Source organism: Anarhichas minor, unplaced genomic scaffold (genome assembly GCF_050575085.1).
Source record: "Anarhichas minor isolate MPS153535 unplaced genomic scaffold, ASM5057508v1 ptg000004l, whole genome shotgun sequence".
NCBI classification, from domain to species: domain Eukaryota; kingdom Metazoa; phylum Chordata; class Actinopteri; order Perciformes; family Anarhichadidae; genus Anarhichas; species Anarhichas minor.
The window spans coordinates 3374598-3398663 of NW_027466450.1; the positions used below are offsets into that span (position 1 = coordinate 3374598).

At 41.8% G+C, this 24066-nt stretch overlaps 1 protein-coding gene across 1 annotated transcript in view; it reads right to left on the reverse strand.

Annotated features, from left to right (window-relative positions):
- Positions 1-23794, reverse strand: part of abi3bpa (ABI family, member 3 (NESH) binding protein a) — a 28641-nt gene extending 4847 nt beyond the window's left edge. Inside the window, exons 1-16 of the mRNA XM_076103033.1 lie at positions 23701-23794; positions 15757-15936; positions 15547-15615; positions 15301-15433; positions 13672-13862; positions 13178-13221; positions 12380-12428; positions 11517-11582; positions 11240-11314; positions 8669-8916; positions 7006-7240; positions 6037-6867; positions 5468-5545; positions 4876-5064; positions 4059-4124; positions 1030-1101 (exon numbers count right to left, since the gene is read on the reverse strand). Coding sequence (XP_075959148.1) covers positions 1030-1101; positions 4059-4124; positions 4876-5064; positions 5468-5545; positions 6037-6867; positions 7006-7240; positions 8669-8916; positions 11240-11314; positions 11517-11582; positions 12380-12428; positions 13178-13221; positions 13672-13862; positions 15301-15433; positions 15547-15615; positions 15757-15936; positions 23701-23794 — 2620 coding nt within the window. The remainder of the gene's footprint in view (positions 1-1029; positions 1102-4058; positions 4125-4875; positions 5065-5467; positions 5546-6036; positions 6868-7005; positions 7241-8668; positions 8917-11239; positions 11315-11516; positions 11583-12379; positions 12429-13177; positions 13222-13671; positions 13863-15300; positions 15434-15546; positions 15616-15756; positions 15937-23700) is intronic.
- Positions 23795-24066: the final 272 nt, after the last annotated feature.

Below are 24066 nucleotides of genomic sequence, written 5' to 3' on the forward strand. Positions count from 1 at the left end.
TTAAAGTTGAATAAATCGGATTCATGCGGGACTAATAAACAAGCAAGACTGCTTTCACAACAACATTACTAGCACTAGTATAACGATTGAATATAGAAAACAAAAAAAACATTACAAAAATTCAACATGGACAGATTTTTGGAAAGGAAAATAAGTGCACTCCTTGAGCAATAATGTCAAAGCAAGGCAAGAAAATACAAAACAAAATGTATAATATAGCAAGCAAGGCTGGTGTCTTTTGTGTCTTTAGACTTTGGCAGATTGGGTCATTTTTAAAGGAATAGTTCAGCAATATGCTTATCTGTTTTGTTGCTGAGAGTAAAATGAGATCAGAGCCACTCTTATGCCTGCTCAATAAGTATACAGTCAGTCAGTTCACGCCTGTTAGCTTCGTTTAGCATAAAAACTGGACACGGCGGGAAACAGCCAGCCAAGCTTTGTCCAAAGGTAACAAAATCTGGCTGCCAACACCGTTAAACTAACACGTTATATATTGTTTAATCCATGCAAAACGTAGTGTAAAAACAATCTACTGGGGTCGTGAAGGACTATTTATTGGCTGGGTGCGGTGACTTCCTTGAGTCTCTACTTTTGTTACCTTTGGACAGAGCCAAGCTAGCTGCTTCCTCTTGCTTCCAGTCTTGGTGCTAAATTAAGTTAAGCGTATAACTGGCTGACTGCGGCTTCATATTTACAGAGGACATGGTGTCACTCTCAGAAGGAAATCGAATTAACATTTTTCCCAAGGTGTTGAATTATTCCTGTAACTATACTTTGGCTTGTTTTGTTAACTCCAACATGGTAGATGGTTGATCAAAATGTAATTTGTTTCAAGGAGGGGTGGGAGGCATAAACTATTTTCTGCACCAAAAGGAGGGGATGAAGGAACAGTTTGAGAACCACTGGCTAAAGAACTGGCTTGAGTAGCTCAAGTCAAGCGTTTCCCCTCAGCTTGCTGTCGTGTGTATAGTTACAGTATACAGGACAAGGTGCAGCAGTGGTCAGTGCAGCCAACACTGTTGCCCTCACCATGGTCACTAGGTTTCCCCACCAGGTTGGGTCTCTTGTTGACAGGAATAGAGGGACGCAGGACTGGAGGGACTTGTGGGAAAGAAGAGTCCATTTCAGATTAAGAATCACATTGATACAGAACAGGTGGACGGCACTAAAGAAGAGATAAAAAAAACAACTGAAAACAAGTGTTGTTGGTTATGTTAACAGTGCAATAATGATGAAAGAATGTGAAGTTTATAGACTCAATAGAGGGAGACATTAAGTAGGGCAGAAGACTGCAGTAATACTGTGTTCAGAAAAATGAGTGTACAAACACAGACATAATATACAAGCAACAAAAAAGAACATGAAAGACAAAGGGGTTGCATGTGAAATACTTTGTGAAGTGCTGCCACAGAGCACCGCCACGGTCTTTGACTAATGAAAACCATGTCAGTGTTGAAAATCCTTGAAACTATAAACCAGTGCTTTAACCATTCGCCCAAAAATCCCCACAAGGAGAACATTGGAATGTAGAAATCCTTAGTGAATCCTAAACAGGAAATTTTTTGTGTGATTTTGACTGCCTTCTGCGGAAAATCATTTTGGATCTGATGCTGTTTGAACACCAAATGTTCGGTTAAATTCCTGCACCGTGCAGAAAACGTTCAAATATAGCCAAGCTCTCAGATGAAGACTTGCAGATCAGTTAAACTGAGCTCCAAAGTGCTTTATGAGCACAATGATTGAATTGGCTTCAACTGGATAAGTAATCACACGGAAGAGCTAAGGCTTTGTGATGACAACACATTAACTACAAACTGTCAATCTCAGATATCTTAATTTTAGGGTTCTGAAATTATTTAATGTTGTTAAACCAGCCTAATGTCCTAAATCTTTGTTGTAATATCTTAGGGTGCTAGCCAAAAAGGTTAGGTGTGAAAGCACTCTCAGAAGTGATGGTTAAACTCAGGGGGAGGTTTGGCACATGCAATTTCCTTGCTTTTACCAGTTAGGATTAATTTCTAGAGCATCCACTCCCTTGACCATTTCTCATTTCCTTATCTAAGAGATTCATTAATGGTGACTCTGTCAATAAGATTCTATAATTATCCAATTGTTGAGGCCAAAACATTTCTCTTGGATTTGTTTCCTCCCTTGGAGCTGACCTCCCGGCATAAATCAGTGATCTCTGTCATCTACTCCCAAGAGTAAAGAGTTGAGGCTATCAAGACAAACTAAAACAACATCTGCCAGCAAGTCTCACTGATTAGCACTGAGAATAAATTCAAGGCGGGCCTCTGCCTACCACACGGTATAACTGACAGCAAATGGCAATCATATGCTCATACAGAAAGTCCCACAATATGGTGAGGAAGTAATTTAAATGCCAGTCTCAAGATAGACAGAAAACAGGGTTACGTGTAGTGAAGGACAGTCAGTTCAAAAGAGTGGTGTCCTGTTTAATTGGGCAGGAAATGAGAACAGGGCCAATGTGATGTAATGTGAAGAGATGTGCGCCTTGATACCCCAGTGGTTACAATGCATGCCATATCACTGTAACGTCTCAGGTTTGATTCTGGTGATTGTTAATTGCTAATACTGTTATTTCTACACTGCGCTCTGTCAAATAAAGGCAAAAATGCCCCAAAAAGTCAATCTATATAAATATATATAGCCTGCTCCTGATGTGGAATTTGGCACCTTACATGGCAGTCTCTGCCATCAGTGTATGAATGTGTTATGAATTTTGGCGTGTGTTGTAAAGCTATAGATAAATGCAGTCCATTTACAATGCACACAATACAATTTGGTCGGGTCAATGTGTTTGGTTTGCTGTCACACAATAAACCCCTTAAACAGCAGGCCAAGTCTCTGCCCTGCCAAAGGCCTCACACTCAGTTCTGTGATGTAAAACAGCAGCAGTGGTGTGAGTGCTGGCTTCTGTCAGATAACTTCATCTTCATGGTGAGAACGTGAAAATAGATGCAATCAAAACACAGAGACTAAAGTTCAGTCCAGAAAAATATTCCCACTGAAATACATACCAGTGTCTCACATCACTGGGATTTGTTGCTTTTGCAACACATACTCAGATTTCATGGATGGGATTTATGGATGGACAGTGTCCATTACACACCTGCAGTCCACTATAAGCAGACCTTTGAAACAATTTCAAGTTGAAATGCCAATGTGAAACTGAGCTCTATAAAAATGTCAAGGACACACTCTAATTCCCGGCAAAAGCAAACTCTGTACCAGCTGCAATACAAAGTTGCAGTGTTCTGTGTAGTATAACAAGTGATAATGATAATATTTTGTTGCACGTCATTTACTTCATGGGGGCGGGAAGGTGAACTATGTGTGTACTTTACGTCTTTTTAGAAAGGTAGAAACAGTAATTAGGAGCTTTGTGCTTGGATGTGTGTGCAGGGTGGCAGGCAAAATGACTCTGTAGAGTTGCTTCCAGAGAGCCATGTGACTCCTTGAAGACCTCTGAAACTGTCAGTTTCCAGAAATAACACACACCAGCTGTGACATGGGACTGAAGCACAACCTCTCTTCACAACTCCAAACAAGGAGTGTCACCATTGATACATGTGGTCCAGACTTGGTTTGCATTACTAGTTGAGATGGATTCAATCACTCTAATTAACTGAGCCTGCCTGGCATAATGGAAACAACGTGAGGGACCAAAAAAAGGACAAACCACATTCACCTTTCACAACAAGCAGGCTAAAGCTATTCTCAAACTAATTCAAACCAGTGCCTGATTACAGGTCCATATGTGCGGTAGACTAAACAATGTGAAGAGGACAGATATATGCCAAAACAAGAATTATGGCTTCAGTCTCAGTCAAGTGTAAGCTATTGGGACGATTGGACAACACAGATCATGGCCAGACACAAAACGTCACACTGACAGACAAGTTGACGATCACAAAGCATGAGAGGATTGTCTCAAAAGCACAGATCAGTGTGACTGTGTGGGACGAGACATAACAGTGCCTCTTAGGTTAGTGAATGAGGAACGCTGAAAGGTGGTTATCTTTGTTTGTCTTTACCAGGTTTCTCTCTCGACCGCACCACAGGTTTAGGTAGAGCATTGCCCCTATGACGCGCCCCATCGGCTGTTGGAGGGAGAAAAAGGTCCGTTATATATTGATTTGTGTCACTGTGACGAACAAATTCCAAATGAGAAGAACGTCAGAAAGAATGAATGCTTGTTGTCTTTATTTCGTACGATCTCTTTTTTTTTACTGTCTGATGTCAGTCACAATAAAGCTGGAGACTTTTTAGTGTCTTCAATTTGGTTTCTGTTCTGGATATACAAATGGGATTGCCATGACTGTAAAACCTTTAATTCTGTCCTTTGACATTTCAAGTGTTTGAGAGAAGAAGAGATACAGTGACAGAAAGAAAAGAGAGGCTGGCTGTGGTAGACATACTGTTTACACAGTGCTTGGCTTGGCATAGTTGGTGTAAAATGCAATGTGTTCTGGCCAGTGCTGTGGCCAGACTTCCCACCCGGCCAGCAAGAAGAACCGTAAATCATGTTAATGATCTTGATCTGAAAGACGTCCCTGCAGCTCATGGTAAATCTGTGAAATACTCATCGAGCACATGTGGCAGAGCGTGGAGAACATATGGACTGTGAGAGGAGGTAAAGGAGGAGATCGGGAGAAAAGTACAAGCATCCAAATGGCTATTGTGTGCATTCAAACACAGATAATATACCAAATCAAGAACCATCAGGTTTTTTTGCCTTTTTTTGTAGATGCACAGTTGCAGACAAGAGCGTGGAAGAGTGCTAGCAGGAGAGGATAACCTGAGGTAGCTACTTGGGAAGAGGGAATGAAAGGAAATTAAGTGCTCCATTACCCTCAGGTGTGCTGGAGCTGTGTGAAGAGGTTAATGGCTTGGATGGAGAAAATGGTCTGGCGCTATTACGAGTGGAATGAGGAGGAACCCGGGTGCGGGACAGCGTGGAGTTTCTTCCTGCTAGAGGTACTGATGAGCTAATGGGAGAACGAGGAACTTCAGCAACAGATTGCTTGAGGACGCCAGTACCTAGATGAGCAGAAAAGCAATTTGGGAGGTTAGAGATGATCCACTTCTGACAGCTTAAGCGCTTTACCTAGATGGAATAAATGATAGAGCACATCATTGAAAACAATGTTGAACAGTGGACAATGACTGAAATGAAGGAGAGGCATAAATGAGATCGAAAGCTAGCCAGACTGTTCTGGTTGTGAATGGGGCAGGGGTGAGGTGAGTATACTAGGCTGAAAATGGAGGCACACATGGAGGCAGGGGCAATGATGGGGTGGTTTGTGTAGGGTGGTAGGATGGAGATGGAGATGGGGAAGCAGTGACATCATCCAATGGTTTGAAGTACAACTGAAACCACTGGGTTCCATGTGACTTGACGAAAGCAGAGATGGTAATGGGACAAACTTGTCATGGTGTTTACCCTGATTGTAACTATCAGCCTTCTCTGTAGCCATGGCGGGTCTTGGCAGAGGTTTGCCCTCTTCTGGTGGACTAGGAGCTGTATGAAAGAAAACTCACTATTTATCTAACATAACACAAATGTTTTATTTACTTAAAGGGGGCATAATGGAGATAATGGAAAAGGAGGTTATGTTATGTATTTAAATAAAAGCAGCTGGGGTATTTGTTGTGATCATGATAGCCACGAAGAGTAAACTCTTTCATGTAGTCAGACAACTATAGACTAGAGGAACAATTTAGATGGTAAGTATATGGACTCTAACTTTGTCTTACCAATTGAGAACATTTAATCATGGTTTGGAGTTTCTAAAAACAAAATCTATGTCAAAGATACATTTTAGCAACTCATCAAGATGACTTAACCAGATTCTGACATTAACAATATCTATATGGTTTTGATAACTTATCCTCAAAAATAAACACATAAACAACAGAAATTCAAGTCAATATGCCCCTTTTCAAATTAAATTTAGAAAAAAATCTGAATTCTTAGTGTGGATTGCTGATGGCAAAAAGAAGGGTCTTTACCCGTAGAGACTGCCTGCCTTGGGGTGATCTCGGTGGGATCAGAGTAGGTCCTGGTCTGAGATTGAAGCCCAGGTTGAGGTTGTGGCCTGGGTAGAGGTTCAAACGGGGATTGAGTCTGGGCATTTGGTGAAGGTTGTGGTTGGGGAATGGGTTGAGTGTGAGATACGGGTTGGGCCTTGTTCTTTGTTGGAGGTTGTGTTTGGGGCCATGGCTGAATCTTTGGGTGGGGTTCTTTTTGGTTCCTTGTTCGGGGCTTTCCTTGAGGCTTTGGCTGCTTTTTTATTTTAGACTGTGTTTTGGACTTAGGTTGGCTCTTTGATCGAGGCAGAATTCTGGCCTTGGGTTGGCTCTTTGGTTGAGGCTGTGTTTTGAGCTTGGGTTGAGAAAAACTGATCTTTGGTTTAGTTGTTGGTTGATCCTTATACTGCTGCTTGGTGGTTAGTTGAGGCTCTGGGTTGGTTTTTAATGGAAGTTGTGGGTTGGTGTTTGGTTGTGTTTGTGTTCGGGTTTGTGGCTGAGTTGTAGTTCTAAATTGTGGTTGAGGTTGGGGCTGGATTTTAATCTTTGGTAAGGCATTTTGGGTCTGAGGTATGTGAAGGAGTGTTGGTTGATGCATTTGTGAACTTGCCACAGGTGTGGGCTGGGGACGTGTTGGAACTTTAGGCTGGTTCTTTGGGTGTGGTTGTGTTCGAGGTTGGGCCTGGTATTTGGGCTGGAGTGTTGGTCGAGTTCGTGGTTCGGCCTGGAGATGGGTTGGGGTTTGAGGTTGTGATTGGAGATGTGGCTTTGGCCCAGATTGTGACTGAGGTTGGGTGTACAGTTTGGGCTGAGGTGTTGATTGGAGTTGTGATAGAGGTTGGGTTTGGATGTTAGACTGGGATGGAAGTTGCGATTGTGGTTGCATCTGGGATATAGGCTGGTATGTTGGGTGGGTTTTTGGTTGAAGCTGGGTCTGGAGTATGGGCTGATAAGTTGGTTGGGGTTGTGGTTGAGGTTGGGTCTGACGTATGGGCTGGGATGTTGGTTGGGGTTGTGGATGGGTCTGGAGAAGGGGTTTTGCTTGAGGTTGGGTCTGACGTATGGGCTGGGATGTTGGTTGGGGTTGTGGATGGGTCTGGAGAAGGGGTTTTGCTTGAGGTTGGGTCTGACGTATGGGCTGGGATGTTGGTTGGGGTTGTGGATGCGGTTGGGTCTGACGTATGGGCTGGGATGTTGGTTGGGGTTGTGGATGAGTCTGGAGAAGGGGTTTTGCTTGAGGTTGGGTCTGACGTATGGGCTGGGATGTTGGTTGGGGTTGTGGATGGGTCTGGAGAAGGGGTTTTGCTTGAGGTTGGGTCTGACGTATGGGCTGGGATGTTGGTTGGGGTTGTGGATGGGTCTGGAGAAGGGGTTTTGCTTGAGGTTGGGTCTGACGTATGGGCTGGGATGTTGGTTGGGGTTGTGGATGGGTCTGGAGAAGGGGTTTTGCTTGAGGTTGGGTCTGACGTATGGGCTGGGATGTTGGTTGGGGTTGTGGATGGGTCTGGAGAAGGGGTTTTGCTTGAGGTTGGGTCTGACGTATGGGCTGGGATGTTGGTTGGGGTTGTGGATGGGTCTGGAGAAGGGGTTTTGCTTGAGGTTGGGTCTGACGTATGGGCTGGGATGTTGGTTGGGGTTGTGGATGGGTCTGGAGAAGGGGTTTTGCTTGAGGTTGGGTCTGACGTATGGGCTGGGATGTTGGTTGGGGTTGTGGATGCGGTTGGGTCTGACGTATGGGCTGGGATGTTGGTTGGGGTTGTGGATGGGTCTGGAGAAGGGGTTTTGCTTGAGGTTGGGTCTGACGTATGGGCTGGGATGTTGGTTGGGGTTGTGGATGGGTCTGGAGAAGGGGTTTTGCTTGAGGTTGGGTCTGACGTATGGGCTGGGATGTTGGTTGGGGTTGTGGATGGGTCTGGAGAAGGGGTTTTGCTTGAGGTTGGGTCTGACGTATGGGCTGGGATGTTGGTTGGGGTTGTGGATGGGTCTGGAGAAGGGGTTTTGCTTGAGGTTGGGTCTGACGTATGGGCTGGGATGTTGGTTGGGGTTGTGGATGGGTCTGGAGAAGGGGTTTTGCTTGAGGTTGGGTCTGACGTATGGGCTGGGATGTTGGTTGGGGTTGTGGATGGGTCTGGAGAAGGGGTTTTGCTTGAGGTTGGGTCTGACGTATGGGCTGGGATGTTGGTTGGGGTTGTGGATGGGTCTGGAGAAGGGGTTTTGCTTGAGGTTGGGTCTGACGTATGGGCTGGGATGTTGGTTGGGGTTGTGGATGGGTCTGGAGAAGGGGTTGTGGTTGAGGTTGGGTCTGACGTATGGGCTGGGATGTTGGTTGGGGTTGTGGATGGGTCTGGAGAAGGGGTTTTGCTTGAGGTTGGGTCTGACGTATGGGCTGGGATGTTGGTTGGGGTTGTGGATGGGTCTGGAGAAGGGGTTGTGGTTGAGGTTGGGTCTGACGTATGGGCTGGGATGTTGGTTGGGGTTGTGGATGCGGTTGGGTCTGACGTATGGGCTGGGATGTTGGTTGGGGTTGTGGATGGGTCTGGGATGTTGGTTGGGGTTGTGGATGGGTCTGGAGAAGGGGTTTTGGTTGAGGTTGTGGTTGAGGGGGAGCATTCACCCATGGCTTCAGTTGAGGTTTTTGAGTTTGGGAATTAGGTTGTGGTGGTGGCCGAGGTTGTGCATGAGGTTGGGACGGGGGCTTTTGTCGTCGTTGACTCAGTGGATGCTCTCCATGTTCCTTTACATTTTGCTGAGGAACTGGCACAGATGCAATGGTGGCTGTAATTTGTAGTGGAAGACGGGACTTGGGAGCTAACGTGACCTCTATTAAAGGAGGAAACACAGATGTAGCGAGGTATCCTCCTCCTGGGTTGTATGAGAGAGAAAATATAGCCATGAAGCCTCCATACTGTTCTGGAAAATACAATTTTAAAATATAATATTCTTTCACTAAATTAAATATTAAAATATGAAATACGGACATAAAGGCAGTCAGGGATCAGCTGAAGTTTAGAATAGCAGATGTACAGTTACTGGCCTAAGAATTCACAGAGCTAAAGCAAAGGTTACATAATAACTTCTACCTGGCTCATGTCTGATATGAGTGGGTCCAATTTCAAAGGCAGACAGACCATATGGAGGTATTTGAAATGTAACAGCCGTGTTACTACAGACAGACTAAGCTACCAGGGCTAGGACGCCTGTGAGCGACAGCTATCCAAATCCATTGGCTGTGCCTCCAAGAGCCTATGTCACATGAGGGTATATTAGTTGCTGACTCATTGCTTGCTGTGGGATTTTGATGAGCCATTCTAAATGAAATGTTCAATCTTATCAGATGTCAAGGGAAGTCAGAAAATAGAGAGAGAGGGGAAAAAATCAGCAGGAAGGCAAACAAAACCAATAGATAACATGACATTTGCAACATTTAGTGCTGCATCTCAACTTTATGACAATTAAAGCTTTAAAATACTTGTGTTTATGGGGGTTGTTGGTCAATTCAGTGGAATTAGCCAACCAACCAAACACAGGGAACATTGACCAAATGGTTATTTCCTTGAATTGCCTCCTGTATATCAAAAGAAATGTAAACTGTATCTGTGTCTCAACAGGAACTGGATCCTCCAAATCAACCTATGAAAGCTATAACTGACTGGTGCAAAATAATTTGTGAGATAATGAGGGTTGCAAATAATGCTACAGTTGCATCCTTCAAATCCAGGCTACATTTGAAGGAGCCTTTGAAATTGAACAGGTCTAATTGGTTGTTGGATGCATCCAGGTTGGTTGTTGGATACATCCAGGCCCAAATTTGTGACATAGCATTTGTATGACAAAACCTTAAATTTACTAAAAATACATTTACCTGCAAATATAATTAAAGATAAATGCCGGAGAAGGGAACACAGAAGGACAGGGTAATATAAGAGAAGTAGAAGATGAAAAGTAGGCTATTCCTGCTGGAGAGAGGAATGTCTGGTGCATGCAGTTCAATCATGCAGACTTCACATCCCCTGCGCTGCATTGAAAGCAAAAGCCTCAGGTTTGTAACCAGCAAAAATGGTGATGAATAATCATACTGTAAATACTGCACAACATATTAATTTATATAATATAATGAGCTGATGCGAGGTTGAGTTGATAATTATGGATTTACAAATGCCAAAGAAGAGAGAAACAGACAAGAATTACAGTCTGTATGTTTTAGAAAGGACTGATTTTAAATGACTTGTTTGACTGTTTGACCAACAACCCAGTCGCAAGACAAAAATGTTGACATTGAACGCTTCTGCAAACCACGGCATGTGTTGAATGTCGACATTTATGAACCAAAAAAACATTTTAAAATTAAGGTTTCATGTGTAACAATTTCATTGTGAAACAATTTGTTACAACAACTACTTGGTTAAGGTTATAGAAAGATCATAGTTTGTATTAACATAACAACGTGACAACAGTAACAACGTAAAGCGTAAATAAATAAATGCTCTTACCAGACTTTCTTATGTAATGTTACGTAACAAGGGTAGCAACATAGCGTAACAAATGTAAAGTCAATGTTTATATTTGGTTTAAAGTCGACAGGAACAACGATCTGGGTGAAGGTCCTGTGTTTGTTTGACCCATCCACCACCCTTCACGCCTGCCCGATTGCCAAAATTTCTTGCTTATTATATTCGATATCTTACAATGTAACTTTCGCTCTGTCACTCGCTCTGTCACTTGCTCTACGCGTCGCTCGTACTTCGTCACTTCCTTTGACGAATGCAAAAACGCCAACATTCAACGTATCCATGGTTTGCAGTAATGGACAATTTCTTCCTGACGAATGAGCTGGCACCTTACACAGTTCTTGGATAAAGTTCTGTAGATTATATTTTGCAAATCAGTAACTTTAAAAACAACTTTGCATTAACAACAGAACCTAGAAATCATTAAGAATCCCTGCAAGCTATGTTGCTTTGCTAAAATATCATGCAGCCGAGGCTGACACAGTCGGTTTGCAGAAGGAGGTTCTAGCCACTGTACTCAATCAGAACATGCTATTCTTAATCATGCAGCTAATTACAAAGGACACTGTAAAGCATTTATCGCCTATTCAATTACAGTCTGCCAAAACTATGACTGCACACAGCCTGAATGAGAGCCATACAGCTGTTTTAAAAATGAACCATGATTCACTGTTTACCGATTGGCTGTTTGGTGGCCACAGGCAGTGTGGGTCCCGGGGTCGACAGAGATTCCTGTGTAGTTGTGGTGGGAGCTGAGAAATATAGTGTTCATTAGTAGACCTGGGAGAAAGGTTAATAATGTATGTCCTGCAGAATGTACAAACAAAAATGGCGTATGTGCAATAAACAATGAGCAGGATAGTGAGGGAGAAGACATGTAGAATGGTCAGACATAAGGTTAAGAGTGTTTTTCTGACCTCTGAACTCTGAGCTTTAGGTCAGAAAAGTAATTACCAAGAGTTGTCTTTGGGGCTATGTTCCGCAAAAGAGGTAGCTTGCCCTGGGTCCTGTTATGGAGAACTGACATGGGAGAAGAGATTTAAGTCAAGGTGTCACACATAAGATGTCCTCATATAATCCTGGGGAAAAAAAAGAGTTGTGTAGAGGAATTATGTTCATGCACCTATTCCAATACTATTCATTCTCATTTAAGCTCTGTTTGTTGGCCTTCTCCAACTACTGAGGGAAATGTCTGACTCCTTAGCTGTTAAATACTATGTTCACGAGCTAGATGTTAACTTTATGAGTCTGCTGTTTGGTGCTGTACAAGCAATGTACAGCGAGTTTCTGAGCTTTTTGTTGTTGTTGCTGAAAACAGCTGCCTGCTGTGGTCGAAAATGACACTGACATGAACAGTGAGAGAAAATCAAAACAGTTTAAGTTGTGTGCCTAAATGTTGAAATTCTCAGATGATAGATGCTCAAACCACAGTTGATAATGATCACAAAAAATCTTATTTCACACTACACATAGTAAATCGTTTTTTTGTTTAAATAAACAATATTGATTAGAGCCACATTTAAAGGTAGGCAATGCAGGTTGACTCATTAATGAAAACTAAAAATGAACATAATTTGTGGTAGACTGGGTTGAGTTTATTGGCATGTTTTGCTAAACCCATCATCATGGGCACACAGTTGGCGTGAGGTCCTGTCTGAAAAAAAAACGATCAATCAAACGTTCTAGTTAAAATTCTTCAAGTGCTGAGTGTTAAAGCAGGGATCAGTGAGAATCATAGTATTTTATAAACATTCTGCTGCTCTATAAAAACAGGATTAGTGGGTTTGACCAAAAGCAGCATGTCTCTATTGGCTTACCATGGTGTGAAGAAAAAGGGAAGGAGTGTGGACCTGGCGTTAAAGGTTTCTGAAGGGTGAAAGACAGAAAGACAATGGGAAGAATTGGTCATTAGTCTTTGTAATGATCACAACAAGTCAAAGTGTTAGCATTGAACTCAATGCCATCTCTATCTCTGTGTTCTATTAAGTCGAAGGCTTTCTACTCCATGTCGAATTGGTAAAGTCCCTGCTGACAAGCCTGTTATAGACGTTTCCCTCTGGTAGGGCAAGTGTTGTGGCTGATTCTCAACAGCTGTGATGTTTTACGAGTGCGGAGCCAGGAGCATGGCACATTAGCCCTCCACTGTCAGTAAATCAGTGGCATCTTACTCGTCTCAACTCATTTCCACATTGTTACCCTTCCTCTTCTGTCTTGTCTTCTCATCTCCTTTATCTCTCTGCTTTATTCCTCTGCAGAAGTTTGCTAGCTACAGACTGCTCTCTTGGCATGGCTGGTCCTGGCTGCACTGGTGCTGTTTCCATTCAGCAGTTGGATGGAAAACTAATGAGGCAAACAAGCCTGAGAATAGCATAAGCTCACAGAAGTGCACAACATGGACTCTTAAGCATTTTGCCTGTTCCAGATAAACACCCTGTTCCCAAATATATTTATTTTGAGGAGAAGAGGTGTACCTGTGAAGTCTCATTAGCTTACTCTCACACTGATTTAATTTCACATATTTATACAATACGAGAAAATATACCGCAAACAGATTCATATTAGTTCTGCTGCTTAGGTTAAACTTGGATAAGGAATTAAGTGTGTCCAGTACATACCACAGGGTTGACGGGACGCTTAAAGATTTTCCTGATGGCTTTCTCTAGAAATATGACACAAGATAATAAATCAGTAAATGTATCAGCGCAGTGGAACTCAAAGAAAATGAACAAAACCACATTTCACAACCAAACGCTTTCCTCAAGATGCCTTTCATCTTGGAAGAATCAAGAATCACGAGAGAGTTCCTCAGAAGTGGCTTGAATGTTAAGCACAATATAGTTTTGACTGGTTAGTATCTCCTGCTGCCATTATGTAGAAAACAATGCCAAATTAGCAAATGAGCTCTAAATGAGTGATTGCACAGATTTATACATACCTATGGAGCTACCTATTTAAACCTATATATGGCATTATGACTGACATTACTAACACTACATGGATCTTTGTTGATTCACTTTTAAAGGTACTTGTTTGTTGTCTATTTGCAACATCTGCAGCACTGCTGGAGTGAGAGGGACAATATCCTGTGAAAAGCTGACATCACACATACCCTCTACGCCCCCTGAGCTGATGTTGTGAATGACCGGCCTGCTCCACACTCCAGTGCCATCCTTAGAGTTGGGCTGAACACCAAACTCATAGACTGCGTTGGGCCTCAGGTTGTCAATGACCGTATCGCTAGTTGGGCAGGTTTGGTAGTTCCACTTCCTGCTCCTCTCACGATAACGCACCGTGTAGTGTCTGAGTGGAAGACGGAGCAAAAACATAACACAAAGTTAAATCAGGAAATCATATATAACCCAGACATCCTGATGAAAGAAAATCTAGAAGTACAAATGTCTGCTTAGTACATTCAGATACCATACAATCTCATTGTCTTGTCTTATTCAATGCTGACGATGTCATCCACTGGTCAGTTACTTGAGAGACTTCAGGGAATAATTTACTGTTTATGCAGTTATACCAGAGTCTCTGCAACAAATACCTGTGTGTGTTTGTGTGTGTGTGTGTGTGTGTGTGTGTGTGGAAAGAGGACAGTTATCTTTTTCTATGCTTACCTAAACTACAATACATCACATGAAAAGGCTGAAAACTGAATCTCCATGCATTAGTGTGATTCTCTTTTTTTCAGTACACCTTTGCATCTGTACCTTCGGCCTCTCTATCTTTGCTCCGTGGCAGTAGAGGGTTTCAATTCATGCTCGGCAGTGGTGAAAGAAGTATTCGGATCATTAAAAAGCATAAGACACAGAAATATTCAGTGTTGCCAGGTCCTATTGGGCTACTTTCGAAGTATTGACACGGGTTGCATTTTCTGTCCATTGGTTGGGCAGACCTATTTTGCAAGCAAATACAATTATGAATACATACCCAAATCCTACCAAACTGAATACAGATCAGCACGCACACACATGGACCACGTCATAAGCCGACATCCACATACATAGTTGAAATAACTGTTCAGGGAAAACTGAATGTCATGCTGGCAAACTAAACATTTACGGTGTTACTTTGTAGATATTACAATGCAGCAATGCTGTTAGACTTTAAAGTATGTGTATATAGTTTGAGTTCTGCTATCGGACTGGTTTTGATTAACCATCGGGGTGGTTTTGTTACACAGACCTGGCAACCCTGGAACCAATTACAATCCGCTAACTCTGTCTTGAGAAGACAATTAAGGTACTTAAAAACCCTCAGCGCCCAGATTGAAGCAAAAACAACTGCGTCCAAATTCCTACTCCTTCCTCTGAGTCATAACTCTTCTGAACAGACATGACATACATATTTTTAAATCCAGTTACACTTCCTGAGGATATCATAATCTAATGTCATCCGATGCATGTCGCAAAAAAAAACATCCATAAATCTGTTTAGAAATCATAGAAATCATATTCCGTACTCCAGAACTTGCCTGAGAATCACCGCATTTTCTTCAGTATTGAAGTAATACTGTGACAGATGTCTGTCCATACATGGATACATTGCAAACAGGAAATGTCAATAGCTAATTTTGCATTCTTTTAGTGGAGACAAATTCCCCAAACAAATACAGGGGCTGAAGTTGTATCATACAGCTAGCAAGCTAATTGAATCCATGGTAACGTCCTGTTTTGTTTCCCTGCTCTGTGGCATGAAAATTAAGTTCTTGAAAATGTGTGTTAGTGTGTAAGCTCACCCATCATCAAGACAGTCATTCATGACGTTGCCTTCATAGGGAGTTTTCAGCAGGGTCCCCCAAGACAGTATCACTGAGGTGGGCGTTACTGACCCAATGACCAGGTGAAGAGGCTTCTGCAGTTCCACTTTACCTGAGAAAAAAATGCACATTTTACTTTAACCTTCACGTCCACCCTCAATGCTCACTTTTACCATGTCACCTTGATAATAATCAATTCCTATGATATTATTGCGGTATAATTACCTTTGCACTGCTTTTTCACCTCATTGGATGGGATGGGCTGAATGGCGATAAGGTACTTGGGCTCAGCATCTAAACACAGAAGATACATAGAGGTTATTCTCTCAGCTCTCTCCATGAATTAAAAGGTCAAAATGCGATTCACATTTGCATCATAGCAGTCTGTTCCTCATCTCAAGGTGGAAACACACACATATCACCAGCCTTTCTTACCAAACTCAGTCTCATACGGCTGTCCGTTCTCAGGCAGCCGAATGAACTGTTTGGAGAACATGCTGCTGCCGTAGCCCAGGATGTAACCCTCGAGCTTGGTGTCAGCGTTGGGACGCAAAAACTTCATCACGATGGTGTCGCCTGTGGCGTTGATGCGGACTTTCATGTTCTGACGTCTCACTGTGGAGGCAGGAGAGGACACAAGTGTTTCATTAAACGTTGAGTTTGAGAATTTCATTTAGGACACAGTAAAGTGCAAGAAGGCCCAAAAGTTTCTTCACACTTCATGCCAGTGTAAGTATATAAAGATCAAACCAAGCTTTCGGTCAGAGAGAGGGTGAATCCTTACAGACAGCAACCAGAAATTGAAAATACATAAAAAAGTAATAAAAAAAGACGGAAATACTGCTCAAAAATGACAAGATTGTAGCACAAGCAACCCTCAGAAAAACTTCTTTATCTTCTTTTCATTCCAGTCTTGTTTTGTGAAAGCAGAATGAAAAGCTTGTAGGACGACTTCACAGATTTACACAAAGTGCTTCTATTTTACAACACTTCTGTTCTCCATCACCTCACACTTCCACTCAAGGAGTCCATGTTCTGCTGAGGTGTATGTTTTACTGGAAGGTAATAATGGGGATTTTATTAAGTGAGCACAAAAATAGAAGTGTCTAATAACACATTTTTTAATATGGGCTTTCTAACCGGATAAGAACATTACTTTTATAGAGAGTAAACACATTAAGGATCTGCCACATAAAAGCATTATAAACTGCATACATTAAAGCTTTTATATGGGGTGTTCAATATATATGTCTGTGCTCAGAATTGACTTTTGAAATACAATATTGTTATTTTAAATCAAAATCTGTGAACAACCGTTATTAAAACTTCAGGTCAACTTGAGCTTGTGTTTATTTGACAAGAAAATGGTATGATGTAATGCTTTTTTGTGTTTCTTTCTGCCTCTCTCTCTCTCTCTTTCTCTCTCTCTCTCTCTCTCTCTCTCTCTCTCTCTCTCTCACACACACACACACACACACACACTCTCACACACACGTTGACATCACTTTTCAAGAAATTGCACATTTTGTGCCAGAACTGACTTTCACAGAATACAGTCCTAATCAGTAGAGCCTGGGGACAGATATTGGATGAGGACAGGCATCAAAGGGTGGGTTGTAATAAACCAAAGCCAACTTGACGTGTTCTGAGGTCAGACATAGCAGAGAGAGCAACTTGGCAAAAAAGTAATTTGTTGTTTTGAAAAGTGGTAAAAGATTTTTTTTCTGGCATATTTTGTTTCTGCTTTTCCAAGCTTGCTGAGGTCACTGAAAGAGCAAAGGTCAAGGGGAACACGGCAATTATAATAATAAAAAAAAACTGTTCAAAATTGTGATTAAGGTACTTGCGTGGTGTAGTAGTTATTACTATGAAAAAGGTTTATGCCATGTAATTGTTGAAATTCCAAACAAATTCAAACATTATTGGCTGTAATTACTGCTGACTCATATAATATATATGTGTGTGTATGAACCAAGTCTCTGTGAGGCATATAAAAAAAAGCATAACTATTGAACTGACAAGCAGCACAAGTACAAAGAATGGATGAATTTGCTTATATTTCTCTTGGCTCTGCTATGCCAAGAACCGGGCATGCTAGCAATTAGCCAGTTTCTAACAGGCATGCTAATCATCATCAGATAACTCAAATGAGCACAGCTGGGCCAGAAGTGTGACTTATGACTGACAGTTGGCCAATGCACTTGTAAAAACAATAAATAACCACACCAGTACAGTCTTGGATGATAAATTGTGAGCTGTGAATTTAGCCTGTTTTTATTACCTTGTGGTTCTGTTTTTACTGTATTCAGTGTGTTTTAATTCAATGAGTAAAGCCCTTCTTAAATCAAAACAGAATTAAGAGCATATTTATGAATTCAATTATATTTCCACGCTCTGCTTCGTTCATTTTGATGCAGTGGAAATCACAAATTAGTCTATGGAGACCTAAACCTCCATTACTCTTTGAGGCTTAAAACTATGGACTTTCAGCCTGGGATATGGCTTGTACTATACTCTCCACAGCAAGTCCTTGACTCATATTTCAGCATGAAATGAAATAGTGGAACTTTGCATGAGGAGTACTGCCAACAGCTGCCAGACGCCAAAACAGACACAGACAGTAAAAGAGGGGGAAGCCCTGAATTTGAAAAATACCCTCATGCTTTTCCAGCTATGTGCTTCCTATCAAAACTGCATTTGTTGTGATTCTTCCATCAATATTTCCAATAAAACATGAGGGAAAGTGGCTCTGAGGGAGAGGGGCTGAGAGAAACATTAGGAAACTTCTGGCAGCGTGTATTCAACTCCAGTACAAGCAAACACTGGCTCGGTCCCACGACAATCCACCCAGAGCTCGGGCCATTTGGCCCACACACCTGACTGTTAAGACCAATCAGTATTTCCAGAGTAAAATGAATAAAGCTTTAGGAAATAATCCAGTCACATTCCTGTTAATCAATCAATTGCAGCACAAAGGAAAAGTATTGACATTTAGCTAGCCAGAAAAAAATCTGCTAATCCACAAGGTCATCCTGTGTGTTTGTGTGGATGAATAATGAATAATGAGGAAAATAATGATTGATTATTTGAATTCCAAATTCTTCCCGAGGGCATCTCTGCTGGTGACTCTGTCAAATACATGAAATCGTTGAAGATTTACAAACTTGTCAAAAGACATGTAACTAAAGCATAACTTAATCCATAATCTTACCCTTAACCATGGATGTTTACTGTACAGACCTTCTAGGCAGAAACCTCTCTTTTTAAACTAAATGTTGGAAAGTCGATGAAACGACCACAAAAAGATGCAAAAAGACGACAAAGTAACCACAAAAACACACAAAGTAACTACAAAGAGACGGAAAATGACCAAATAGAGAATCCAAATGACCAGAAAGAGACGCAAAATGACTGCAAAGAGTATAAATAAAACAACCAAGAGAGAAGCAAAGCAACCACAAATAGAAACAAAATAAACAGAAAGAGATACAAAAAGATCAATTTCAATATGTGGGTCTTGCTTCTACATAGGAGGAGTGGGGCACCAATAGTATATCTATGGCCAGGGGCCCATTGTCTCATAATCGTTCATGTTAATAACCAATACAACAAAGTGAATGGTTACGGGCAAACATGCCAACTATGCCATGATATAGCCAACAATAAATTGTTTTAATAAATAGATATTTTCATCTGTTTGTTATGGAGCGATGGTGACAGATCCTGGAGACAGCTTCACAAATGTCGTTCCCACTCAGAGTACTTACATAGTCTATTGGATAATATACTGGGAATCTCACAGTGAAGACTAATCCCTTCAATTAAAGCAAGACATTATAAGCAGTCTGCCCCACTCATGCAGAATATAACCAATCCATCAAGGATTACTGTACAGAATCCATCAAAACACTGAGAATCAGCCAATAAACAATGCCACACTGTTCAATAGACATTTCACCATTGTTTTCACCCTGTTTTGGACTAATAGCGAGAGGATATAATGCTGCTGGCCTGGAAAGCAGAAACACCCTCAAAATGGAAACAGAATTTTGGCTCAGCAGAGCATCTACCTTGGATCATCAGCAGTGATGGATGATTCTCCAGGGAAAGGGAGTATGTTAATGGAGTTGCCAGCATAACACGCTCACTTTGAACTGATGTGCAACGTGCTATTTCCATGTGTGTTCAGCAAATGAATATTAAAACTTGCATGCTGCATGGGCAACCATGTTTTGGCATCAACACATCATGATTTTCTGTCTAACATGGAAGCTCTTTCATGGTCCACTGTCTCTCTCCTCTGTTGGTTCACACGAGGAGCAGGACAGCATTAAAGTAAACACTCTGAGAATAAATAAACCTCAAGACTTTTCCACTCACGTTGATGTGTGAACTAATGAACTATAAATATCTGAAGCAACACCTCAAAAAAAAGAGGGGAAAAAGCCTTGGAACAAGACTACAAGGCTTGTTTTGTTTTCAATAATATGTAATGGAAAATAACGTTTCTGCTCTTTGAAATGAATGTGGTGGTATTGCTGGATGGAGGTGACAGAATAATGAAGTCATGTCAGTTTGTCTTGAGCATCTGAACATCACAGCTGTAAATAACCCTGATACTCAGGCTGTCTGAGGGGCAGGGGCGAAAAATATAAAAAGGCACCAGCTGCATGAGGTGGGGCACTAGCTCACAGAATGTTTTCATGTAGGGCAGCCTATATAGCACCATGTTTTCTCAATTTGAAGGCCATGTTAGAGTGAACTATAGATTTCCTCCACTGTTACGGCACCCTAGAGGGAACTGCATCACATTTACCCGATTGAAAAGGTACCTTAGAAAGCACTTCATCACATTTATCCCACTGGAAGGGCACCATAGAGGGCACTGTATCACATTTACCCCATTGAAAAGGTACCTTAGAAAGCACTTCATCACATTTACCCCACTGGAGGGGCACCCTAGAGGGCACTGTATCACATTTACCCCATTGAAAAGGTACCATAGAGGGCACTGTATCACATTTACCCCATTGAAAAGGTACCTTAGAGGGCACTGTATCACATTTACCCCATTGAAAAGGTACCTTAGAGGGCACTGTATCGCATTTACCCCATTGAAAAGGTACCTTAGAGAGCACTTCATCACATCTACCCCATTGAAAAGGTACCTTAGAGAGCACTATATCACATTTACCCCATTGAAAAGGTACCTTAGAGGGCACTGTATCACATTTACCCCATTGAAAAGGTACCTTAGAGAGCACTTCATCACATCTACCCCATTGAAAAGGTACCTTAGAGAGCACTTCATCACATTTACCCCATTGAAAAGGTACCTTAGAGGGCAGTGTATCACATTTACCCGATTGAAAAGGTACCTTAGAAAGCACTTCATCACATCTACCCCATTGAAAAGGTACCTTAGAAAGCACTTCATCACATTTTCTCCACTGGAAGGGCAACCTAGAGGGCACTTTACCATGGTGTATTTTCTATAGAAGCATCTAAGAGGGCACTTTTCCTGAGGTTTGTTCGAACATGGGGGCACCAAGGGAAGCAGTCGCCCCCCTCTGCTCCCTTCTTCCGCCACCACTGCCCCTGACCTGGTATGACCTCTTAATATTGGTGCAACATATTGGTCTACAGCCCCATGTATCACGCACTTTCATATCTATAGAATCAGTTAAACTGACTGCAGATGACACCCTTCCTGAGTGATTTTACGCAGCTCTGGCACTCGGTATTTAAGCCTCTCAGGTTTCTTTCTTGGAAGAGGAGAGGTAGGAGAGGGGACTTGGCTTCCAGCTCCGTAGCGACACAGTATGTTTTATGACCCCTTGGTAAAAAAGTCATCCTCATTTAAGGCAATGAAGTGTGAAAATATTTCTGAGCCGAGATCCAGCCAGAGCACAGAGGGTTTGAAATAATATAGCTGGTGAGCAAACGACAGCTGAACTGACCGACATTAGCTCTAATCAGAATATCCTGAGCCTGCATATACTCAGCCCTCTGAATATATACAGTACTGTTATCCAGCGGGAGCCTCTTTGATCCCATCTTTCTCTGGAACAATCTCATCTCATACAGGTTCACAAGAGGCCTCGCCTTGCAGCCCAGCTGGGATCAAACTTTGACATTTTTCCCCCCACCATGGCGGCTTCCATGCTGCTCACTCCACTCTCACACTATATATTCCCCCTGTCAAATTCAACGTAGGAACAGCTGTTTTCCCCTCCCCTGTGGAGCTGCTCCATCCCATCCCTCTCCTCCTTCACTCAATCTTTGCCAACCTATAAGTGTCAGCAACTAGCTTTCAATCAACCTGATCCTTATTGACTTCCTAAAGTACTTTGAATTCATCTGTCTTGTCCACTAATCCCCTCTTCCTCCTTCAATATTTCACATTTATTAATCTGCACATGACATGTGGCCATGTTTTGTCTGGCTCAGCAGAAGTTTCCAGGCCATATATTGTCCTAAAGAGGGGTAATGGTAAGTCATTTCTTGTATTACAAAAGAGCATTTGCACATAGACTTATCAACTCTGACGCCGGTGTGTAATAATATAGTATCTATGACATAAGAAAGCAAACACATCTCATTGCATAACATGTTTCCCTCTGAAACCAGAGCCTTGATCCAAGAAGAAGAGAGATACTGACATTTAACTCTCCTCCCAAAGCAATATTTTCCTTTCATCTGGCTTCCAAAGCTGCACACTGAGATTTGTCTGGTAGCCATGTTCAGCCAGCAAAGGGCAAAGGCTTCTGTCCACTGTGCTTACCTTTATATATCGAATCCAGGCTGATCACCTCAAAATCACCTTTACTGCCATCGAAAGTTTTCAAAGGGGCGCCCAAGTTTAACTCGCAAATTAGAGCATGGCTACAAAGAATAGAGTCAGAGATTCGGTGTGTATGCAAGTGTGTGTGTGTATGTTTAGTGAGATAATGAGATGACATGGAAAACGTGTGTTGAAATTGTGCAGTTTTTTAAGAATGTCGTGAGAATCACAATCAGACAGAGGCTCAATACGATATAATTTAAATACTTTTCAAAGTAAGTCTGACTTTCCTTTTTGCCATGTTGGAGGAGAAAACACTGCACATGTGGTGGTGAGGGCTTTCGGAGCTCTGCCACTGGTTATCTTTAAATTATTGATAAAAACCTGCAAATGGTGATTTGGTTTGAATATGTTTTACAAAATGCAAAGTTATAATCTCCATGTTGCTGTTGGTAGTTTGGAAACATTTCGGACAAGATTTGACCAAAAATGATCTGTCTGCTGCACTGTAAAGAATCTCTGCAGGTGGTTTGAGAGAAATCCATTAATAGGAGTTATAATATGTTTGAGCCAATAAAATAATATTTTGCCTGAGGTGAAAATAATTACCCGACTTCCAAACTAATCAACATCTGCTCAGTGGGCACAGTTCCAGGAAAGTCATCTACAAGTCTAACCCCTGACCCGCAACCTGGAAACACTATCATTAAAACCTGCGAGCAGTAACTGACCTATTTGTATGTCTGCTCACCTCATTTCAGGGAAATATGGATAAACCACAAGGATCGTAAAAACAGTTCTTTCTAATTGACAGTCAGTATCAAATCCACTTTTTTGAATTTTGGGTGAGGCTTCAAAACAGTAACTTAAATAACTAACCAATATAATGAATAACTATAGGTTGCCATTCAAAGAATTAAAATACTGCAATTGGTAAATTTCTTTATAACTTGGCAATACATCTAAATATGGTACGATGCTCTTTCAACAAAACCAAAATCTAAAAAAAAATCTAAAACTGAAATGACCTCCCTCCTCTCAATTTAAAGCCAAATGTGGTAATCATAATCATGATGTGTTAAGCAGATATCAATATAAAAGGATAGGGAAAGATGTCTGAGGAAAAGCACTAGACTCAAAACTTGTTGCCTTTACTACATATTTTTGTTCATCTTTGGCTCTGTTCTTGTGTATTTGGGGATTTTTGCTCATCAGAAACTTCTAACTTTCTATATGATGGTAAAAATTATATTTTTCAATATCCGAATATACTTTGTAGTCACAGGTTGTCTCAATATGGTTACAAAACCCTTTCTCTTGTCATTTATCCTTGCAAAAACAATCCATCACACTAAATATGACATGCTGTCTCTCCAAGCGTATCCCAGCATGCCTTTGGCAGAAGGCAGAGAGAGACCAGCGAAAATGCATCAGAGCATCACAGGGCTAACATAGAAGGACAATCACACTGACTTTCACATGCATGGATTTTTGACCGCAGGAGGACACCCGCAAGAGACAGAAGACCATAATAGCTAACAAATATATCACATCACATGTATTCAGTTATGTCTCCAGATGTAAATATCACCTACCTCTGGTCCTGCGGGGAGTTGAAGGGCCAGAGAGAACTATCCCAGTGATGAAGACCATGAGGAGAAGGATGTGTTGCTGCATCCCCATCATCATCTCTGCTGTGGTCGGCTCTAAGACTCAACTGGAACAAGCTGCCCTTGATCCGAGTGAGCTCAGTTCAGAGTGAGACACAGAAATAAGATGCTGTCACCTTGTTGATTGATTGAATCTTTCCTAACAGGTTGAGTCAATGTGTGCTGCAGCTGGGTGTTACTGGAGTGGCTGGACTACTTCTCTGGAGCTGGTGGCTCGCAGGACTAGTGCAGCTCACTGGACTGGACTTCTGGCTGCTCCTGCACCATCTATACCTCCACAATGGAGGGAGG